This window comes from Cebus imitator, unplaced genomic scaffold (assembly GCF_001604975.1).
Source record: "Cebus imitator isolate Cc_AM_T3 unplaced genomic scaffold, Cebus_imitator-1.0 Scaffold678, whole genome shotgun sequence".
NCBI classification, from domain to species: Eukaryota; Metazoa; Chordata; class Mammalia; order Primates; family Cebidae; genus Cebus; species Cebus imitator.
Genome location: NW_016107993.1, coordinates 866,247 through 884,295, shown reverse-complemented (window position 1 = coordinate 884,295; position 18,049 = coordinate 866,247). Strand labels below are relative to the sequence as shown.

Here is an 18,049-nt window from a genome sequence, read left to right as displayed (position 1 = left end):
AACTAGGTTGATTTGGTTCTCACAGACACCATTGGCTTGTGACATCTGGAGCAGACCATGCCTGGTCTCTCTGTTCATATCACTTATGCTTTAGATCAATATCGGTCTGAATATTCTTTAAACTAACTGAAATGAAAAGGAACTGTTGTTTAACCATCCATAATTTGAGCCTGTAGGCCTGGGCTGTACCTCTACACCCTGCCTGGCACTGACCCCACCTCCTGCCTCCTCTCCCTCACCACCAGTCAACCCTCATCCTAATGAACGCAGAGGGCGACCCTGAATGGGGAGTGGGGGGAAGAGATGTCATGAGATGCCAACGTGCACCCTAAGGTGAGGATGAAGGCCACGTGAATCTTGTAGCCTGACAGCTGGGCAGAGTGGCCCCCTGTTGCCATGGTGATGGAGGCGTGTTGACGCAAAGTGTCTGCACAGCTCCTAGGATTTTTAACAGCAGCTGGGCAGAGCCTCGGTGTCCCTGAATTGCTGCCCCCCTGAGTCGCTGCATGGCCCCAGCTGTCCAGATCTCTGTTGACAAATGGTTGTCCTTCACAGTCAAACTACTAACAGTACTCTAATTAATGAATGTGCTAATTATTCTTGCCTACTCCCTGCACATTTGTCTAACTAACCTGTCAGGCACAGATCAGTGCAGCATATGCATAATTACGGAGGGCGCGGGGAGCAGGGGACGGGCAGGAGAGGGGTGGGCTCACAGCCCTGTAGCTGTGGGATATTTCTTGTTAAATTACCTTTGTTAATAGTCAGATGTGGTGGGGATATGTTATCTCCCGTGAAGCGTATATGTCTTCCTTTCTAAAAATCTCTCTTTGGGGCTAAGAAGCCATTGCTCAGAGGTTTAGCCTGTGAGGGGACTGCCAGGCACAAATGCGGAAGGACCAGGGAGCCCCAGGTTCTGAAGACGACTCCAGTGGCAGCATGTAGGGCGGTTTAAACCCCAGACTTTAAAGCCAGACAGGCCTGGGCTTAACCCTTGTTCTGCTCCTTGCTCTGTGGGTCTTTGCCTTGAACACATTTTTTTTTTTTTCTTTTTTAAGACAGGCTCTCCCTCTGTTGTCCAGGCTGGAGTGCAATGTTGAGATCATAGCTCACTGAGGCCTCCACCTCCCCAGCCTCAAGCGATCCTCCTGCCTTGGCCCCGGGTAGCTGGGACTACTGGTCTGTGTCCCCAGGTCCGGCTGACTCATATTTTATAGAGACGGGTGTCTTGCTGTGTTGTCCAGACTGGTCTCCAACTCCTGGACGGAAGCCATCCTCTAGCCTCAGCCTCCCAAAGTGCTGGCGTGAGCCACCATGCCAGGCCCTTCACCACACTTTGGACCCCTCTGAACCTCAGTTTCACTTTCTTGGCAATGGTGGGGGACTAATTTGTCCCTCAGCAGGTTGCACTGAGGAGCAAATGTGAGGCTCTGGGTACAGTGCCCAGCACAGCCCAGGTCCCCACGACACAGCCCTCTGGATGCGGGAATCCGGGCAGGCAGGGCGGCTGCGCTCCCCTCTCCGGCTCTCCCGGCGCCCCTCGCCTTTTTGTTCTGTCTCAGCAGCTCTCTATTGAGATGAATGGCGTTTCCAGAGGCTTCACCTCTGATAAGTGTTCTTCTGCAGCTGCAGCCAGAATCTTAATGTGCGCGCTGTAATTTAATGGCCGTCTGGGCTATTAACACGCTCTCTCCGGGTGAAGGGGACTCGCTCCACCCCGGGGCCTCTGCACGTGGTCTGCACGCCGGGGGGGTGACTCCATGGAGCTCAGGGCGGGGTGCATAGTACCTCTCGCCAGGCGCCTTTGGATCTTCTAAATCGCCAATGGCTGGACATTTCTCCCGTGTGTGGGGCCCCAGAAGGCGTGGGTCCCTGCGTCCCACGGAGCCGGGAAGGTTTCCAGTGGTGGTGGGGGCTGACCAAGTCGGTCCCTGTGGGTACTGTTTTCTGTGTGCCGGCAGACTGGGACGAGTTTTAAAGACAGAAGCGTGTAGGATAGAGAAACTTCTTTACAAACTGAACATTTTTTTTTTTTTTTTTGAGACGGAGTTTCACTCTTGTTACCCAGGCTGGAATGCAATGGCGCGATCTCGGCTCACCGCAACCTCCGCCTCCTGGGTTCAGGCAATTCTCCTGCCTCAGCCTCCTGAGTAGCTGGGATTACAGGCACGCACCACCATGCCCAGCTAATGTTTTGTATTTTTAGTAGAGACGGGGTTTCACCGTGTTGACCAGGATGGTCTCGATCTCTTGACCTCGTGATCCACCCACCTCGGCCTCCCAAAGTGCTGGGATTACAGGCGTGAGCCACCGCGCCCGGCCCAAACTGAACATTTTAAACTGTCCAATAAGTATTAGACAGTCGAAGTGCAGCAGTAAATTTACCTCTCCCTCCCTCTTCCCAGATTTTCTTTGTGGGATTAGTCCCCCTCTGCCATATGATAATCGTGAGAACCACCAGGGTCTTCCTTCTCCTGCCATCTGGTTGACCTCTCCAAGAATGGACACCCGGCCAGCCTGGGCGAGTGAGGCAGTCCTGACAGATGAGATGAGAGAAGTCAGTCTTTGACAGGTGATGGAAGCTGTAAAATGTGGAACTCCGGAGTTGGTGAAGATGTCTCCAGAAAACAGGTCTGCAGGGAGAATACATCTGACATGCTAAGAGAAGCTGAGAGAGAGCAAGAGGAGAGATTAGAAGAAAGACAGAGACAGAGGTAGAGAGAAGAGGAAGAGAGAGAAAGGGACGAGAGAGAAAAAAGAGGGAAGGGAGGGAGGGGGGCGGGGAGAGAGAACTCCATTTAAGAGTGCTACATTTGGCCGGGCGCGGTGGCTCACGCCTGTAATCCCAGCACTTTGGAAGGCCGAGGCGGGTGGATCACGAGGTCAAGAGATCGAGACCATCCTGGTCAACATGGTGAAACCCCGTCTCTACTAAAAATACAAAAAATTAGCTGGGCATGGTGGCGCGTGCCTGTAATCCCAGCTACTCAGGAGGCTGAGGCAGGAGAATTGCTTGAACCTGGGAGTCAGAGGTTGCAGTGAGCGGAGATTGTTCCACTGCACTCCAGCCTGGTAATAGAGCGAGATTCTGTCTCAAAAAAAAAAAAAAAAAAAAAGAGAGAGAGAGAGAGAAAGCTCTCTAGCTCCAAGGCCTAACCACATCTCTGCTCTTTTCAACTTCGGTTGTCAAATTTTTAGACTCTGAGTGAATACATTCTCCTTTTTCCTAAGCTAGTTTGAGCTGAGTTTCTATGGCTTGCAACCGGACTGCCTTGGTAGGAGGACTGCCTTCATTTCGGGTGCATTGTCACTAAGATGTGGTAAATGTTAGAAAGGCTAATTCTTTATGGGGTTCAAACTCCTTGGTTACCAAAATCTAAACATCCCCTGAAACTTATCAAACTGCTCTTGCAAGCGCAGAGCCCTAACCAGTCTTGTAATAACTCTGTGGTAGTTAATTTTATGTCATGTTGATTGAGCTAAAAAATGCCCAGGTAGCTGGTAAAATGTTATTTCTGGGTGTGTTGGCGAGGGTGTTTCTGAAAGAGATCAGCACTGGACTCAGTGGACTGAGTGAAGAAGATCCACCCTCACCAATGTGGTGGGTGTCATCAATCCACCGAGGGCCTGAATCGAACAAAAAGTGGGCAGAAGGCCAAACTCCCTCTTCTTCTTCAGCTGGACCATGCGTCTTCTCCTGCCTTTAGACACTGGAGCCCCTGGCTCTCCAGCTTTTAGATTCAGACGGGGTCTTGCACCATTGCTCTCCTTGATTATCAGGTCTTTGAATGCAGGCTGGTCTCCACCAGCTGCTTCACTGAGTCCCCAGCCTGCAGATGGCACACCATGAAACTTCAGGGTCTCCATGATCATGTGAACCAATTTATTATAGATCTGCAGTATGTATGTATATATATGAGAAGATTTATTTATATACTGGTTCAGTTTCTCTGGAGAGCTTTGGCTAATATAAAGTGTACACTCTACAAAGTGCCCGAGGTACTCAGGGAGTACCAAAGTGTGTCATGACCAGCCAGACTGCCCCAGCTGCTGGCTTCCCCACATGCAACTCAGCACACTGCCTTCATCAGCCTTTCTCTTTCAGTTGAACCGAGGACATCAAGCTGGCCTCTGGCACTGTACTTACGAGGGCGCGAGCTCTTCCCCCACACTGACCTCTTCCATGCCGAGATGCAGCCTTCCCTGCTGCCAGCAGTTACAGCGGTCCATGTTCTCAGTCAAAGTGAAGTTTTGATAAAAGCATTTCTTAACCAATGCCAAATAGCTGAGTCTGGGACAAAGATTGCAGATATTTTGCATTTTCCATGTGACCTCAGAGGGATTACCATTCACACTGAGCTGAGCTGCAGAATACCAGGCAGCCACCTCGCCTGCTGAGCAGGTCCACTCTTACACTTTCTCAGAAAGCAGAGCCTCTCTACTCTGATTAAGTTGAAAAGAATTTCCAGGAAGGTGTTTCTGCAATTGCCTCAGAAAACCCAGTTGCAGTGTTTGACAATCCTTTGGAAATTTCCCTTGGGGATCATCTGTAACTCCATTTCTGCCTTTTACCTAAATTCTTTGGTTTGAATTCTCTGGTTTAATTCATTAATTCCTTTTATTACTTTTCTCTGAAGAAATGGAGATATCAGCTGTCCCTTCCCACTGCCATTTAATTCTTCCTTAATTCCAACCTTATGCAGCTGCTACTGAAAGCTATGTGTTGTGTTCACTTTCTTTTTTCTTGGAATTCAAGGAAAGAAGGCCAGTACTTGGGGCACAGATCTTTCGGTGTTCTATACATTTTTGCTACAGTTTCATTTTACTTTTGTGTGTGAGACAGAGTCTTGCTCTGTTGCCTGGGCTGGAGTGCAGTGCCATGGTCATTGGCTCCCTGCAGCCTCAAAGTCCTGGACTCAAGTGATCTTCCCACCTCAGCCACCCAAAGTGCTGGGATTACAGGCTTCTGCCACTGTGCCTGCCTGACCTGAAAGTTTTGGTTTTTCTTTCCCTTCTTTTTCTTTGCTGAAGTCAGAGATGATGGCAGCTTCCAGATTCTCTGCTGCCTGTGCTGGGTCCATGCTGGTCATGGTCTTGGGTTCGAGATTCATTCTGGAGGCTCTCAGGGAGGTTTCTCATGACAAGGAAGTGTGCTGGCTTTGTCTGCTCCTCTGCCAAGCCCTGCGTCTCCTGGTAGATCACACTGAACCACAGCCAGGGCACTGTGGTGGCTAGTTAAAAAAAAAAAAAAAAGAAGGAAGAATAGGCACTGTGTAATTGTGCTGGGAAGCCTCAGAAATTCTAATGATGAAAGAGTGCAGCCTCTCACTTCCCCTTCCTGTGCAGGGCAGGTTGTGGAGCCAGAGCCAGAGCAGTCCTCTCCGGAGAGCCTGAAGCAAACATGGATCAAGAAACTGTAGGCAATGTTGTCCTGTTGGCCATTGTCACCCTCATCAGTGTGGTCCAAAACGGTAAGGAAAGCCCTTCACTCAGGGAAGAACAGAAGGGGAGATTTTGTTTGATGGTTATTTGGAAGTCAGTCTTAAGCAATTGTGTCTTTACCTTATCTCTTTTTACTTCTTTTTATTTGAATGTACAGGGCTGTGTATATTTCTGTGTAAATTTGGGGTTTTTCTTCTGTTGGTCTTTCACTTTCGCGGTGATGACTAGTCCCATTTTTAGAGCCAAGGCTGCAACTTGAAGGATTTTGCTAAAACCCTTACAGAAGTGTCTATGATCAGCATTTTAACTACTAATTAATGTGGCCAGGCAAGGGGTGGAAGGCAAGAAGACTGGAAAGGGAACATGATATACACCGTTACTCAGACACCGGGCTTCTCTAACATCTGCAGTGCAATTGAAGTTACCAGCCATCTGCAGATTAAAAAGAACGTGATTTCGAAAGGCGTGCAGGAAAAATCATCTTACTATTTTTCCTCTATATTACTTTTTTTTTCTTCTGAAGAAACATGTTTTTTTTTTATGATACCTTCATCTTCTCTAGCAACATATAATTTTGGAAGCTTTTTAAATATACATTGCATACTTCAGAAAGAGAAGGAGAGAGTAAAATTGCCCTGTTTGGGGTTTGCATCTCCATTAATTCTGCTATCAGTTAAAAAAAAAAGAAACCAAGCAGGATATCTAGATGTGAAAAGGCAGGATTGTGTGAGCTGCCTCCCTAAAGCTCTGAGTTAGGACTGCCTCCTACCACTTTCGTAAGTATCTTCAGTGGCTTTGTGTGTTTTAGATTTATTAAGATAGAGAAAAAAGGAGAGTAATTCTAAGGGCAGCTGCTGTAGCTTTGTGGTGATTACTGCACATTGACACGCTGTCACACTTTGAAACTTCCAGTATGTAATCACTTTGGGATATTCTGCTATTTTCTCCCATCTTAAGTGTGGACAGATGCTGACGATGTAGGCTTCTGGGCACAGAGCAAGGCTCCCCGTCGGCCTCCACACCAGAGAGGCCCAACTTTGCATACTCCAAGTATGTTTTCTATAAGAACTACACTTTGTGGCTTTCTGACCCAAACATTTTTATACTAAATGACACACAACAGAGTTGTAGGTCAGAGAGGGAACAAATGGCTTATTTAGGCCCCCATTTCCTTGAGCCTTTATGATTTCACACAAGGCTCCCTTGGCCCTGTAAATTGGCAACTATTCTTTTATGCAACCTGCATACATGTACAGAGACCCTGCTCTGGGCCAGATAGTATTCTGGGTACAGGGGGATAGAGCAGGAACAAAACAGCTGCAGGGATGAACTGGTCAGCCTGCAGCCACCCCTCCAGTCGCTGTGAAGGTAGCTGTATGGGTGGGCAGGTGGGCAGCACTTATTCAGCTCCAGGAGGACCTCCCCTCTGGCCCTTCTCCTGACCCCACCAACAAAGCTGAAGGGCATTGGTGGACAGGGGAGCTAGTGCCCCCTCACCTGCTTGTGCAGTTGGGGCTGAATGCAGCTAGGAAGTTTGAGTTCACTCTCTTCAACTCCCTCTTGATTCAGAGCTGAGCTGGAAGAAGCTTCAGAGCTCTCTGTTTCGATGACAGGGTCTCCTCACCTCTCCTAATGGAGGTGCACCAGCAAACTGCCCCTGCTCTGCCCACAGCTTTGTCCTGGCCTTTGCCATCATGGTCTAGCAAACCCTGCTCAGATTGAGGTGGGTGGTGAGATTTCTCATTCTGTTTGATGCAGAGGATTAAGTCTTCTTCTGTGGGACAAGTGGAAGGTAGAGGTAAGATTAAAGATGGCCAAATGTCTGAGTCCTGACAGTTATAATCTGCAGGGCTAGACTTTTCGGAGACCACAGGGCTCAGTGGCCCACGAACAGAGTTCTAGGAAGTGATGGGCTTGCTGGGGGTTTCCTGGCTGGGGAGATACTAGCATGGACTAGCAGGGAGCTCATTTTTAGGCTGCAGTGTGATGGCCTGCACGTCACTGCCTCTGCTTCTCCATTGTCACAGTTGCCCTCCTGGGAGCCAGCTGGGGCAATGTGTGGTCAGAGTGACTTTGCACAGTTGTCCTGCCCCTGCTCAGGAAGGGAGTTTCTGTGGACACTTTGAAACCACAGAAGGACCCCTTGTATACCTCTCAATGGAGGGGGCAAAACATTCAAACGATTCAGGAGATAACACCACTCATTGTTTTTAACCATAAGTTTTTAGGCAATCGCAAAGATCCAGATGTATGATCAAACCTCTCTTTGCAATTCTGATTAACCTCAATGTTGCAACTGTAGACCAACCTTGCAGAGTTCAAAAAAATATGCAAAAACCCTGCCTTTCTTCTTCCTCATACCCCAAAATGCCATTCTGAACACTTCCTGTTAGTCAAAAAGATTTCCATGTTGTTACCAGGCACCGTACACAGTCTGTGTCCAGGACAACACGGCACAGTCCACGTGCGCCTGTGGCCGGGTCGGGCTCTGCACGCTCTCTACACGTTGAGAGCCTGATTTTCTGTGATTGGGCAGAGCTGGCCCACCTGGTGCAATGTCTTCCTCCACCTTGCAAACGTTCTTTAGTCATCAGGATCTTCGAACTTTTAACCCTTTCCAACTTGATCCAGCAGAAAGCAGATCTGGAAAAACAGAACACGTTTAAAATACATCGTTCTAAGAAACCTTGAGTTCCAGAACTATCAAAGCCTGCTTCCCCAGAGAATACAGATATTATTGAGCAAATGGGCTCATCGGCCAATACTACGGCACTGACTTTTGAGAAAAGAAAGGCTTTATTGCAAGGCTGGCCAGCAAGGAGACAGAAGCTGGACTCAAATCTGTCTCCCCAGTTTGGGGCTTAGGACAAGTTTTAATTAGATAGATGCATTTCTTGTGAGCAGCAGGCAGAGAGCCTCCAACTTCTCCTGCCTAGCTGCCAGCAGCTTGGACATGATGCAGACCTGGGAAGCACATACTGTATTGGAGAAAGTGACTGGGAAGAAGTGTGAGCTGAGGGGAGGGGCTCAGTGCCCCTGAGCTACACTTAGTGGCGGCAGAGGAAGGATGTCCTCCTGCAGGAGCGCAGTTCCGCGTCTGCTCCGGCTGTAGGGGAGCTGGCAGGCATTCGCAGTGTCCTCTTTCCCCCAGGAGAGGCAGCCTTCTCTAAGTTTTGGAGACATTATGGCCCTGCAGTCATAAGGGTCTGTGAGCATGGTGCTAAGGAGGGAAATGGAGCTGCTGTTACTATTTCCACCCCAACACACACACACTCACAAGAAACCTCACAAGCACCATGTTGGAAGACTGCCATCCAACCTGGGGTTTGATAGGCTCGAGAAACAGAATCACAGACTCATGAAGTTCTCCCAAAGCAGGACTCTTCCTTACAGTACCCACCCCCTAGCTGCTTCTTCCTGAACATGGCAGTGATGGGGAAACTCACAACCTTCCAAGCTTGCCTTTCCTATTGTTGCCTGGATTGAAAGCTTGCGTTGTGGGAAGAATGGTGCTTCCTGCTTCCTGCTGCGCTTGGTATTATCTCATGTAATCTTTGCACCATTTAATCCTTGCACCCACCCACTTGTGCCACTACCTTCGCAGAAACTGGAGATGTCACTGTAGGCTGACCTGTCCTTCACTGTGCCTGTTTTGTTCCCTGCATTATTCTCCTGCACCCGGACACTGCTGGGCACAAAGACAAGTCTCTATGAGTGTTTGCAAGTAGATAATGAAATATATACTATTCTTCTTCTTCATATTGAGACAGACTTTCACTCTGTCCCCCAGGCTGGAGTTTGGTAGTGTGATCCTGGCTGACTGCAACCTCTGCCCCCTGGGCTCAAGTGATTCTCATGTTTCAGCCTCATGGGTAGCTGGGACTACAGGCATGTGCCACCACGTCCAGGTAATTTTTGTATTTTTAGTAGAGACAGGGTTTTGTCATGTTGGTCAGGTTGGCCTCGAACTCCTGACCTCAAGTGATCCTCCTGCCTCAGCCTCCCAAAGTTCTGGGATTACAGGCATGAACCCAGCCTAGAAATATATACCATTATTTATTCCTGTTTTACAGATAAGCAAAGTGAGTCATGGAGAATTTGGACCATAAGTTGAAAGTCTCAAGGTCAGGAGTCGTGAAGCTGGGATTAAAAACTAATCATCTGACTTTAGAGAGTAGACACTTGCACCAGGCATATTGCCTCCAATTCATTCATTCAAGCACTCACTGTTCAAGAAGTTCTTATGTTGAGCTGAAACCTGCAGCCCTATGCCTTTTACCCAGCAGTCCTGGTACTGTTCCCTAAAATCCCTCAGACTGTGCCTGCTCTTTCTGTGTTTGCAGTGTCAGCTGTAATGTCCCCTCTTCAGTCTACTGTTTCTGGAGTCCCTTGCCATTGGGCGACTTCTCCTCTTCCTGTGTTCTTTCTAAGAACACCTAGGCAGATAGGTGTCTTCTGTACAGGGAAGCCGTTCCTGAGATCCAGACACCAACTCTGTTAGAATAATCTACGTATGAGTTGTTTTTTTGAGAACTGTGTGTCATGCTGACTCATATTAACTCTGGGGTTAACTAAAATCTCCAGATCTTTTTATGTTTTTTGAGAAACATATTTGACTTCTCGGGCCCCCAGTTTCCGTCACTGAGCAGTGGAGTGATTGATAACCTCACGTGTGGTTACTAAAGGTTTTGCACAGTTAAAGTAGCCCGCAGTGCGCAGGTGCAGAAGGTGCCTCACAACGCTATGCAGCCATCTCTCTATCTGTGACTTTGTCTCTCTCTCACACTGGTTTTGGCTTACTGTTAGCAGCTAGCTGAGATAAGTATGTTAATGGTCTTTGCATGCATCATTTCTGTAGCATACTGGAGGATTGTAAGAGATTGGGGAGTGAGGGGGTGGTGAGGAGTAACAAAGGCAGCCGCCTCTTCCAAGTTTACCTTAGAAGGAAGGAGAGGTAGACCTTAGTGGAATGTTGGACTGAGGTGAGTTTGTTTTTGTTTTGTTTAAAGGGTAGGGAAGATCCGTGGGTGTTTCCAGGATAAAGAAAAGGAGAGAATATGATACTAAGGATTCTGGAAGTGGAGAAGGAGCAACGAAATACAGACTTGAAGACAGTGTATGGACAGGGTCAAGATCGCAAGTAGAGAGCACAGCCTTAGAGAAAAGGGAGGGGCTTGGTTCTCTGAGCAAGGAAGGAAAGAAGAGAGGCAGGTGCAGAGAAGTACAGCCACGTTGTGCTGCTGATCATAGAAATAACCTCTTTTTTTTTCGAGACAGAGTCTTGCTCTATCACCCAGACTGGAGTGAAATGGCAGCATCTCTGCTCACTGCAACCTCCGCCTCCTGGGCTCAAGCAATTCTCCTGCCTCAGCCTCCCAAGTAGCTGGGATTACAGGTGTGTGCCGCCACACCTGTCTAATTTTTTATATTTTTATTAAAGATGGGGTTTCACTGTGTTGGCCAGGCTGATCTAGAACTCCTGACCTTGTGATTTGCCTGCCTTCACCTCCCAAAGTGCTGGAATTACAGGCATAAGCCACCACGCCTGGCCACTTCTGACTTTTAATACAATCATCCCTTGGTGTCTTGGGGGGCGGTTCCAGGACCTTCCTCGGATGCTAAAATTCCTGGATACTCAAGTTCCTGATATAAAATGGCATAATATTTGCATTTAACCTACACACACCCTTCATATACTTTAAATAATCTCTAGATTGCTTGTTTTGTCTTTTTTTTTTTTTTTTTGGAGATAGAGTTTCAATCTTGTCACCCAGGCTGGAGTGCCATGGTGCAATCTCAGCTCACTGCAACCTCCGCCTTCTGGGTTCAAGCAATTCTCCTGCCTCAGCCTCCCAAGTAGCTGGGATTACAGCACCACCTCCCACCCCACCACCTCTGGCTAATTTTTGTATTTTTAGTAGAGATGGGGTGTCACCATGTTGGCCAGGCTGGCCTTGAACTCCTGACCTCAGGTGATCCACCTCCTTCTGCCTCCCGAAGCACTGGGATTACAGATGTGAGCCACTGGGTGCAACATAGATTACTTATAATACCTAATAGAATATAAATGCTATGTAAACATTGGTTATACTGTGTAGTTTAAAAAAATAGTAGCAAGAAAAAAATCTATACATGTTCAGTACAGACAAATTTTTTTTTTTTTTTTAATATTTTTGGTCAGTGGTTGGTTGACTTTAGGAATGCAGAGGCTGCAGATACAGAAGGTGGAGTACATTAGCCCTGTTTATGTGTTCAGAGGCAGGAGCACCATATTGGGTTCCGGAAAGAAACTGATCAGCATTTTCTGTCATACTCTGGTAAGAACAGATCTTTCGAATGGACAGGCGTATTAAACCCTGTGCAGCTGGTGGAAGCCTGCAGGGAGCTCCATGGTGACAGCAATAGGGGAAACATGTCCTCATATGCCCCGTTGGGTTTGAAGTCCCGGCTGCCCTGCTCCCCAGTGGCGGGGTAACTCTGGGAAAGTTGCAGGGTTCTTACCTACAGAGTGGGGACAATACTACCCACCTCACAGAGTGGGTGCAAAGCTCAGTGACGGAATACATGGTAAGTGCCCACCACGGTGCCTGGAATGATGTGGGCCCTCCCTTTATGCAAGAGAGTCCTACAGATACGCCCGAAGTGGCCACATTGCTACAGAAGGAGTGTTATTTGTGTCGAAAAGGGAAATATGAAAGGCTTTTATTCCTGGCCGGGCGTGGTGGCTCACGCCTGTAATCTCAGGACTTTGGGAGGCCGAGGCTGGTGGATCACAAGGTCAGGAGTTCAAGACCAGCCTGACCAACATGGTGAAACCTTGTCTCTATTAAAATTACAACAAAATTAGCTGGGCATGGTAGCACATGCCTGTAATCCCAGCTACTCAGGAGGCCGAGGCAGGAGAATTGCCTGAACCTGGGAGGCAGAGGTCGCAGTGAGCCAAGATCGTGCCACTGCACTACAGCCTGGGCGACAGAGTGAGACTTAGTTTCAAAAAAAAAAAAAAAATAGAAAAAGAAGAAGAAAGAAAGGCTTTTATTCCAATACACAATTGAAAACACCCTTTTAATGTCTTTTTGAGGAGCCTAATATAAAGTTGACAAAAAGGAACCCTGTGGTTGGATCCCTGACCATCACATGTATCCCTTTTTCACTCTTGAAAAGGAGTAAAGGAATAAAATAGGAGAGGAGAGAGGGGGAGAGAGACCTTCACCACCCATCATCCAAACTATAGTAAATCCTCCAGACGGTGTCTCCTTGGCATCTCTGACGCCCCCGCAGCCGCCACCCCAGCTCACTCCTATCTTGTCCCCGATCCTGGATCTGACCCTGCTAAGTGCCTGCCACACTAAAGACAGGGTGACTTTCTGATGACGACATTCCTCTGCTTAAACCTGTCAGTAATTCCTTGTTGCTCTCAGACGGAACTAAGTTCTGAATTTCTTCACACGACTCTCAGCAAGGTCATAGTCACTCTGCTGAGCCCCAGGGGCGAGTCTCAATGGTCACCTTCTTGAAGCCCTGGCTCAGTTACTACTTTCTCATGGGGGCTCATGGCGCCCATCCTCTTGCATGTGTCAAACAGCCCCTTACCATGCCCTTCTTTGGCCCACAGCTGAGCACATGGTATCATTTTCGTTTATGTACTTTGCTTACTGTGGATGATCTGTCTCCTCCTCTGCTGCCCTCGCCAGAGCATCAGTTCCTCGAACCACGGCTCTTTGTCTGTTCTGTTCTTGGATGCAAGCTAAGTGTCTGGCACATTGTGCCAAGTGGTCATGGTTACATGTCATTGAAAGAACGGTTCATCACCTCCCTCTTTGGCCTTGTCTGTGGTTCTGCTGAATCCCACTCCTTCCCCAGCGCCCTCCATTCCCCCTCCTTGCCTGGGCGTTCTGAACCACAGACAGTGCTTTCCCCTGGACTTTTGCTATTCCGTTCTACTAGAGTAGAGCGGCCCCTCTCCCTCTCTCTGCTTGGCTAATTTCTACATTTCCTTCAGATTTTATCTTAGGTGTCATTCCCCCTAGGAATCCTTCTGCGACCCGACATGGAATTAAGTTGCCTCCTTTGACCCTGAAAGTGCCGTGGACTCGCTCAATCTCATCTTGGCATGACTGGCTTTGCCGTGCAGAACTTGTTTGTCTGCTTTCCTTGTTTGTCTATTCCTTTAGACTGGAAGATCCTGGAAAGCGGGGCGTGTGCCTTGCTTGTGACTGCATTTCCAACACCAAACACAGTGTTCAGTACAGAGCAGCTGCTGAGTACATTTCTGTTAAATGACAGTTGATGGAGGACATTTAGGGCTGTCTGGAGGTCAAGTCAAGGAGGCATTTAACATTCTAGTAAAACAAGGAAGTAACAGGCTCCTGAACATGGCCGCGGTGAATCAAATGCAAACTTTTTCCCTTGGCAGGATTCTTTGCCCATAAGGTGGAGCACGAAAGCAGGACCCAGAATGGGAGGAGCTTCCAGAGGACGGGAACACTGGCCTTTGAGCGGGTCTACACTGCCAAGTGAGTCCAAACCCTGATTTTGCTAACAGGTGGGAGCATGGGCAGGGGGACCTCCCTCCAGGAGTGATGACCTCCCTTAAGACCACAGGTCTGCCTGAGCCAACTTTCTGAGCATCAGGGAGGTGAGGAAGGTTGGACTTCACTGAAGAGGCTTTGTGAACACCCTTCATTGTCTTCGTGAGCATTAAAAGAAAGGGATTGGGGACATGGGGCACGTTGGTGGAGTGAGGTGTGATCTCTGCAGTTTCAGAAAGATCTGAGACAGTCATTTGGTTAGAGAAGTTGACCTATTTCCTGTGGGGTTAGACCAGAGGTGCTACCGTGAACACCAGCCATGACTCACCAGTCGCCTTTAGAAGCCACAGGCAGGACACGCTGGCGACATCCTTCAACTCACCCGCCCCTCGCTTTCCTGCGGGTGGAAGTCTGGAGGTGACACCAGTGCATTTCTAACACAGGGGCTACTTGAGCAACTAGAACAAGGACAGAAAGAATGGGGACATTTTGCAGGTGCTTTCCCCCTCTCTCATTCGTGTCTTTGAATAAAAAGTCTGTTTGAAAACACCTGAGTGGCTCCTAAAGATGGGTGCAATCTATTTGGGATGCAAATCCGAATGAATGTTATTCAAATGTTCATTTCTCCTTTAGGCGGAGTGTATTTCAAGGGTCAGCCAGTGGCAGGCGTGTTGGGGACTATGGACTAGGGGACTGCCACAGAGGAAGGCCTCATGCTAGGGAGCTAAGGAAGGAGCTGGCCTTCAGTCCCCGCCCAGTGGCAACTTTGATGCCCCCAGAGATCCTTCCAAAGGAGGAGTCATGGTCACCCCAGAAAAATGCATTCAGAATGCCGAGAGTGGCACAAACTCAGGACAAAGATTCACACTGCAGGGTCGGAGTCCCCGGACCCGCTGCTGGCACCATGGGAGCAGATGGGAGGGAGGGTCCCCTTCAGAGGGGCACCATTGGCTTTTTGCGAATTAAACTGACGTCAAGGGATCTTGGTGAACAGGCCTACATCACGCTCACCGATATACTTTCTCTTCAGTCCTTCCCCTCATCTAGGTTTTTTATTTTTTTTACGAGATGGAGTCTCGCTCTGTTGCCCAGGTTGGAGAGAAGCGGTGTGATCTCGGCTCACTGCAACCTCCGCTTCCTGGGTTCAAGCAATTCTCCTGTCTCATCCTCCCTAGCAGGGATTATAGGTGCACACCACCGCGCCTGGCTAACTTGTATTTTTCACCATAGAGACAAGGTTTCACCACGTTGGTCAGGCCGGTCTCGAACTCCTGACCTTGTGATCTGCCCACTTCAACCTCCCAAAGTGCTGGGATGACAGGCGTGAGCCACTGTGCCTGGCCTTATCTAGGTACTTTTAATTTTTTCAGTGAGGGGTAGGCATGGGGGAATTGGAGGGGACGGCTCCTGTGTTGCAGTTTTTCATTGGCTGCTTTGCTCCCTCAGCTCCTAAATTGCTGGGCCACTCTCGAACACTTTGGTACAGTCGTCACAGTCTGAGTGCCTGACCCCTTGCCCTCTTTGGGCATTTTCCCTTTCAGACAGCCCCTGAGCGCTCACAGTGCTGCTTCTGCGGGCCACCTCCATCTCCCTCTTTCTCCATGTGCCCACCTGCTTTGGGCTCCACTCCCTTCTGCCAAGTCCTTCTGTCCGGGGGGATTGCAGCAGTCTGGGCTCAAGGAAATCCGTTGCTAAACTGATTACAGAGAGGTTTCTATTTTAACATCTAGGCCTTCCATGTATTAATTCTCAGAATCAATTTAAGATGTTTAAAGGTGATTTAAGACATTTTAAAACCATTTGAAGGAGAGTACAGAAATTACGTCGGTTGCTGTCAGCCTCTGCACCATTGGAGAGAGAGAAACTAGAGCCCCACCTCAGAGACATTCACATGCAAGAGGTGCAAAGAAGGTGTCTTTGATGAGGCGAGGTCAGAACGTCTCCCCAGACGCAATCCAAAGAAAGCATTCCTACTATGCTATACCAGTTTGGAAAGAGAAACTTCTGCCCGGTGATTGCATTCTCACTGGTCACATTGTGTTCTATGGACTCCTCAGCTCAACCAATTCGGAGAAGTTACGGTGCAATTTCACCATATCTGGTTAGAAGTTAAGTTTCCATTTTGCTGGCAATGAAGAAGAAATGGAGCAGGCCAGGCTGTGTGGCTTTAGCCACATCTCCCCAGGATTGAGTAGCTCTGTTTCTAAGAAGCCATGGTGCTTAGACCTGGCCTTGCTAGTTGCCAGCCTCCAAATTGCAGAAGTGCCCTTTGGTTGGTGGCTGTGCTGTGTTGTTTGGGAAGGTGGTCTGGAAGCTCCGCAGTCATTGGGGATCTAGAGGTAAAAAGCATAAGAGGAGAGCGGAAGGCGATTGTTGCTGCTTGGACATCCCCATTGTGGGTGTTGCAGCCCAGCTCTCAAAGCCCACGGGTCTGAACACTCAGTCTCCATGAGAGGGAAGGAGAAGGATGACGAAAGGAAGAGACAGCCGTGGAGAGGTAGGAGCTAAGCGGGCAGGGTGGAGTGTTTTCTTTAAGATAAAAGTTGTCTGGACGTTTCTGTGGTTCTGTTACAAAGACCACTTCCTCCCTGGGCCGGCAACATATCTGTGTGCCTTTCTGGGTTGTAAAAAGGGCCAAAGATCAATGCAGTGGGCAGCTACATGCTGCCAAAAGCCAGAGGCAGTTGGTCTGTCTGCCTGTGCCAGGAAATCACTAGGAACGGGGTTGTGTGTTATTCTAGGAGAAAGTCATCCCAGCACTAACTTCTCCAGGGGCATCCAGGAGCAGCAAAAAGGGTTGCAAGATGACCCGTGAGTCTGCAGGAAGAAAAGAGCATGCATTGAATCTTGCTATCTGAAAAGTAAGAAATGAAGCTTTATTCATTTTTTGTGTATACATGGACAGTAGTTTGTGTATGTAGCTGATAACGCAAATATACCTGTTATAAGGTTGCATACTCAAAACTTTTAGTTGATGGGTTGTGGGATCATAAATCTTTAGTGACCATAGCTATAAAGGAAAAATGGCATGAAGGATAAATGATACTGATGGGTTAAAAGGCCTGATGCATGTATTTTTAGCATGAAATATGACTGCTGACTGAAACAGACAGCTCAAGATTCTGGGGCAGCTGATGAACAGATACCCCAGCCAGTGTGGCTCATCAGCTCAGACCTGGCCTTGATTAATGGGCTGTTCTTCCACCATTTCTCAATCATTTCTTCTTCCACCTGATTCTCAGGACACAGCTGAGACAGGGTTTGAGAGCTAAAAGGAATTGGACCTGGACTCCGTTCACCTGTATATTTTAATATTTATTTATTTATTTATTGGAGAGACAGAGTCACACTCTGTTGCCCAGGCTGGAGTGCAGTGGCACAATCTTGGCTCACTGCAACCTCCGCCTTCCAGGTTCAAGTGATTCTCCTGCCTCAGCCTCCTGTGTCGCTGGGATTACAGGCATCCGCCACCATGCCTGGCTAATTTTTGTATTTTTAGTAGAGATAGGGTTTTGCCATGTTGGCCAGGCTGGTCTCGAACTCCTGATCTCAGGTGATCCACCCGCCTCAGCCTCCCCAAATGCTGGAATCATAGGCGTGAGCTACCGCACCAGGACTGTTTAATGCCCTATTCCCAGCCAATGAGCACAGCTAGGGCAGCCCTGGTCAAAGTTCGGTTTTGGAGAAAAATCCTAGTTAGCTGACCTAAGATTTCTCTTTGTGAGTGTAAGTAAGCACAGGCTACAGAGAGAAGGGTCTCTGGAGAGGTGTAATTTCCTAAATGGATTACAAGTTCATGGACTTTTAACAGATGTTACAGGGGATAACAAGTTCTTTTTAGACAGACTTTTGAGGACGTTTAAGGGCACTCTGATTCTTGGTTTTCTGAGAGGAGAATGTATTATTTATAGACACCCCCACCCCCCGCTTTTTGCAAAGTGTATCAAAACATGTTTTGGGAATACCACCCTTACGTTGCTTCTCCCTACATCTCTCCATATCTGTTCTAGACTAACTTTCTTTTTTTTTTTTTTTTTCTTTTTTGACTGCAGCAGGCCAACTGATCAGTCTTTGCA

The 18,049-nt window shown here is 48.2% G+C and overlaps 1 protein-coding gene across 1 annotated transcript in view; it reads left to right on the top strand.

The window, feature by feature from the left end:
- Positions 1–5,308: 5,308 nt before the first annotated feature.
- Positions 5,309–18,049, top strand: part of LOC108296031 (arachidonate 5-lipoxygenase activating protein) — a 29,258-nt gene continuing 16,517 nt past the window's right edge. The window contains exons 1-2 of the mRNA XM_017518399.1: positions 5,309–5,471; positions 13,859–13,958. Coding sequence (XP_017373888.1) covers positions 5,402–5,471; positions 13,859–13,958 — 170 coding nt within the window. The 5' untranslated portion in view covers positions 5,309–5,401. The remainder of the gene's footprint in view (positions 5,472–13,858; positions 13,959–18,049) is intronic.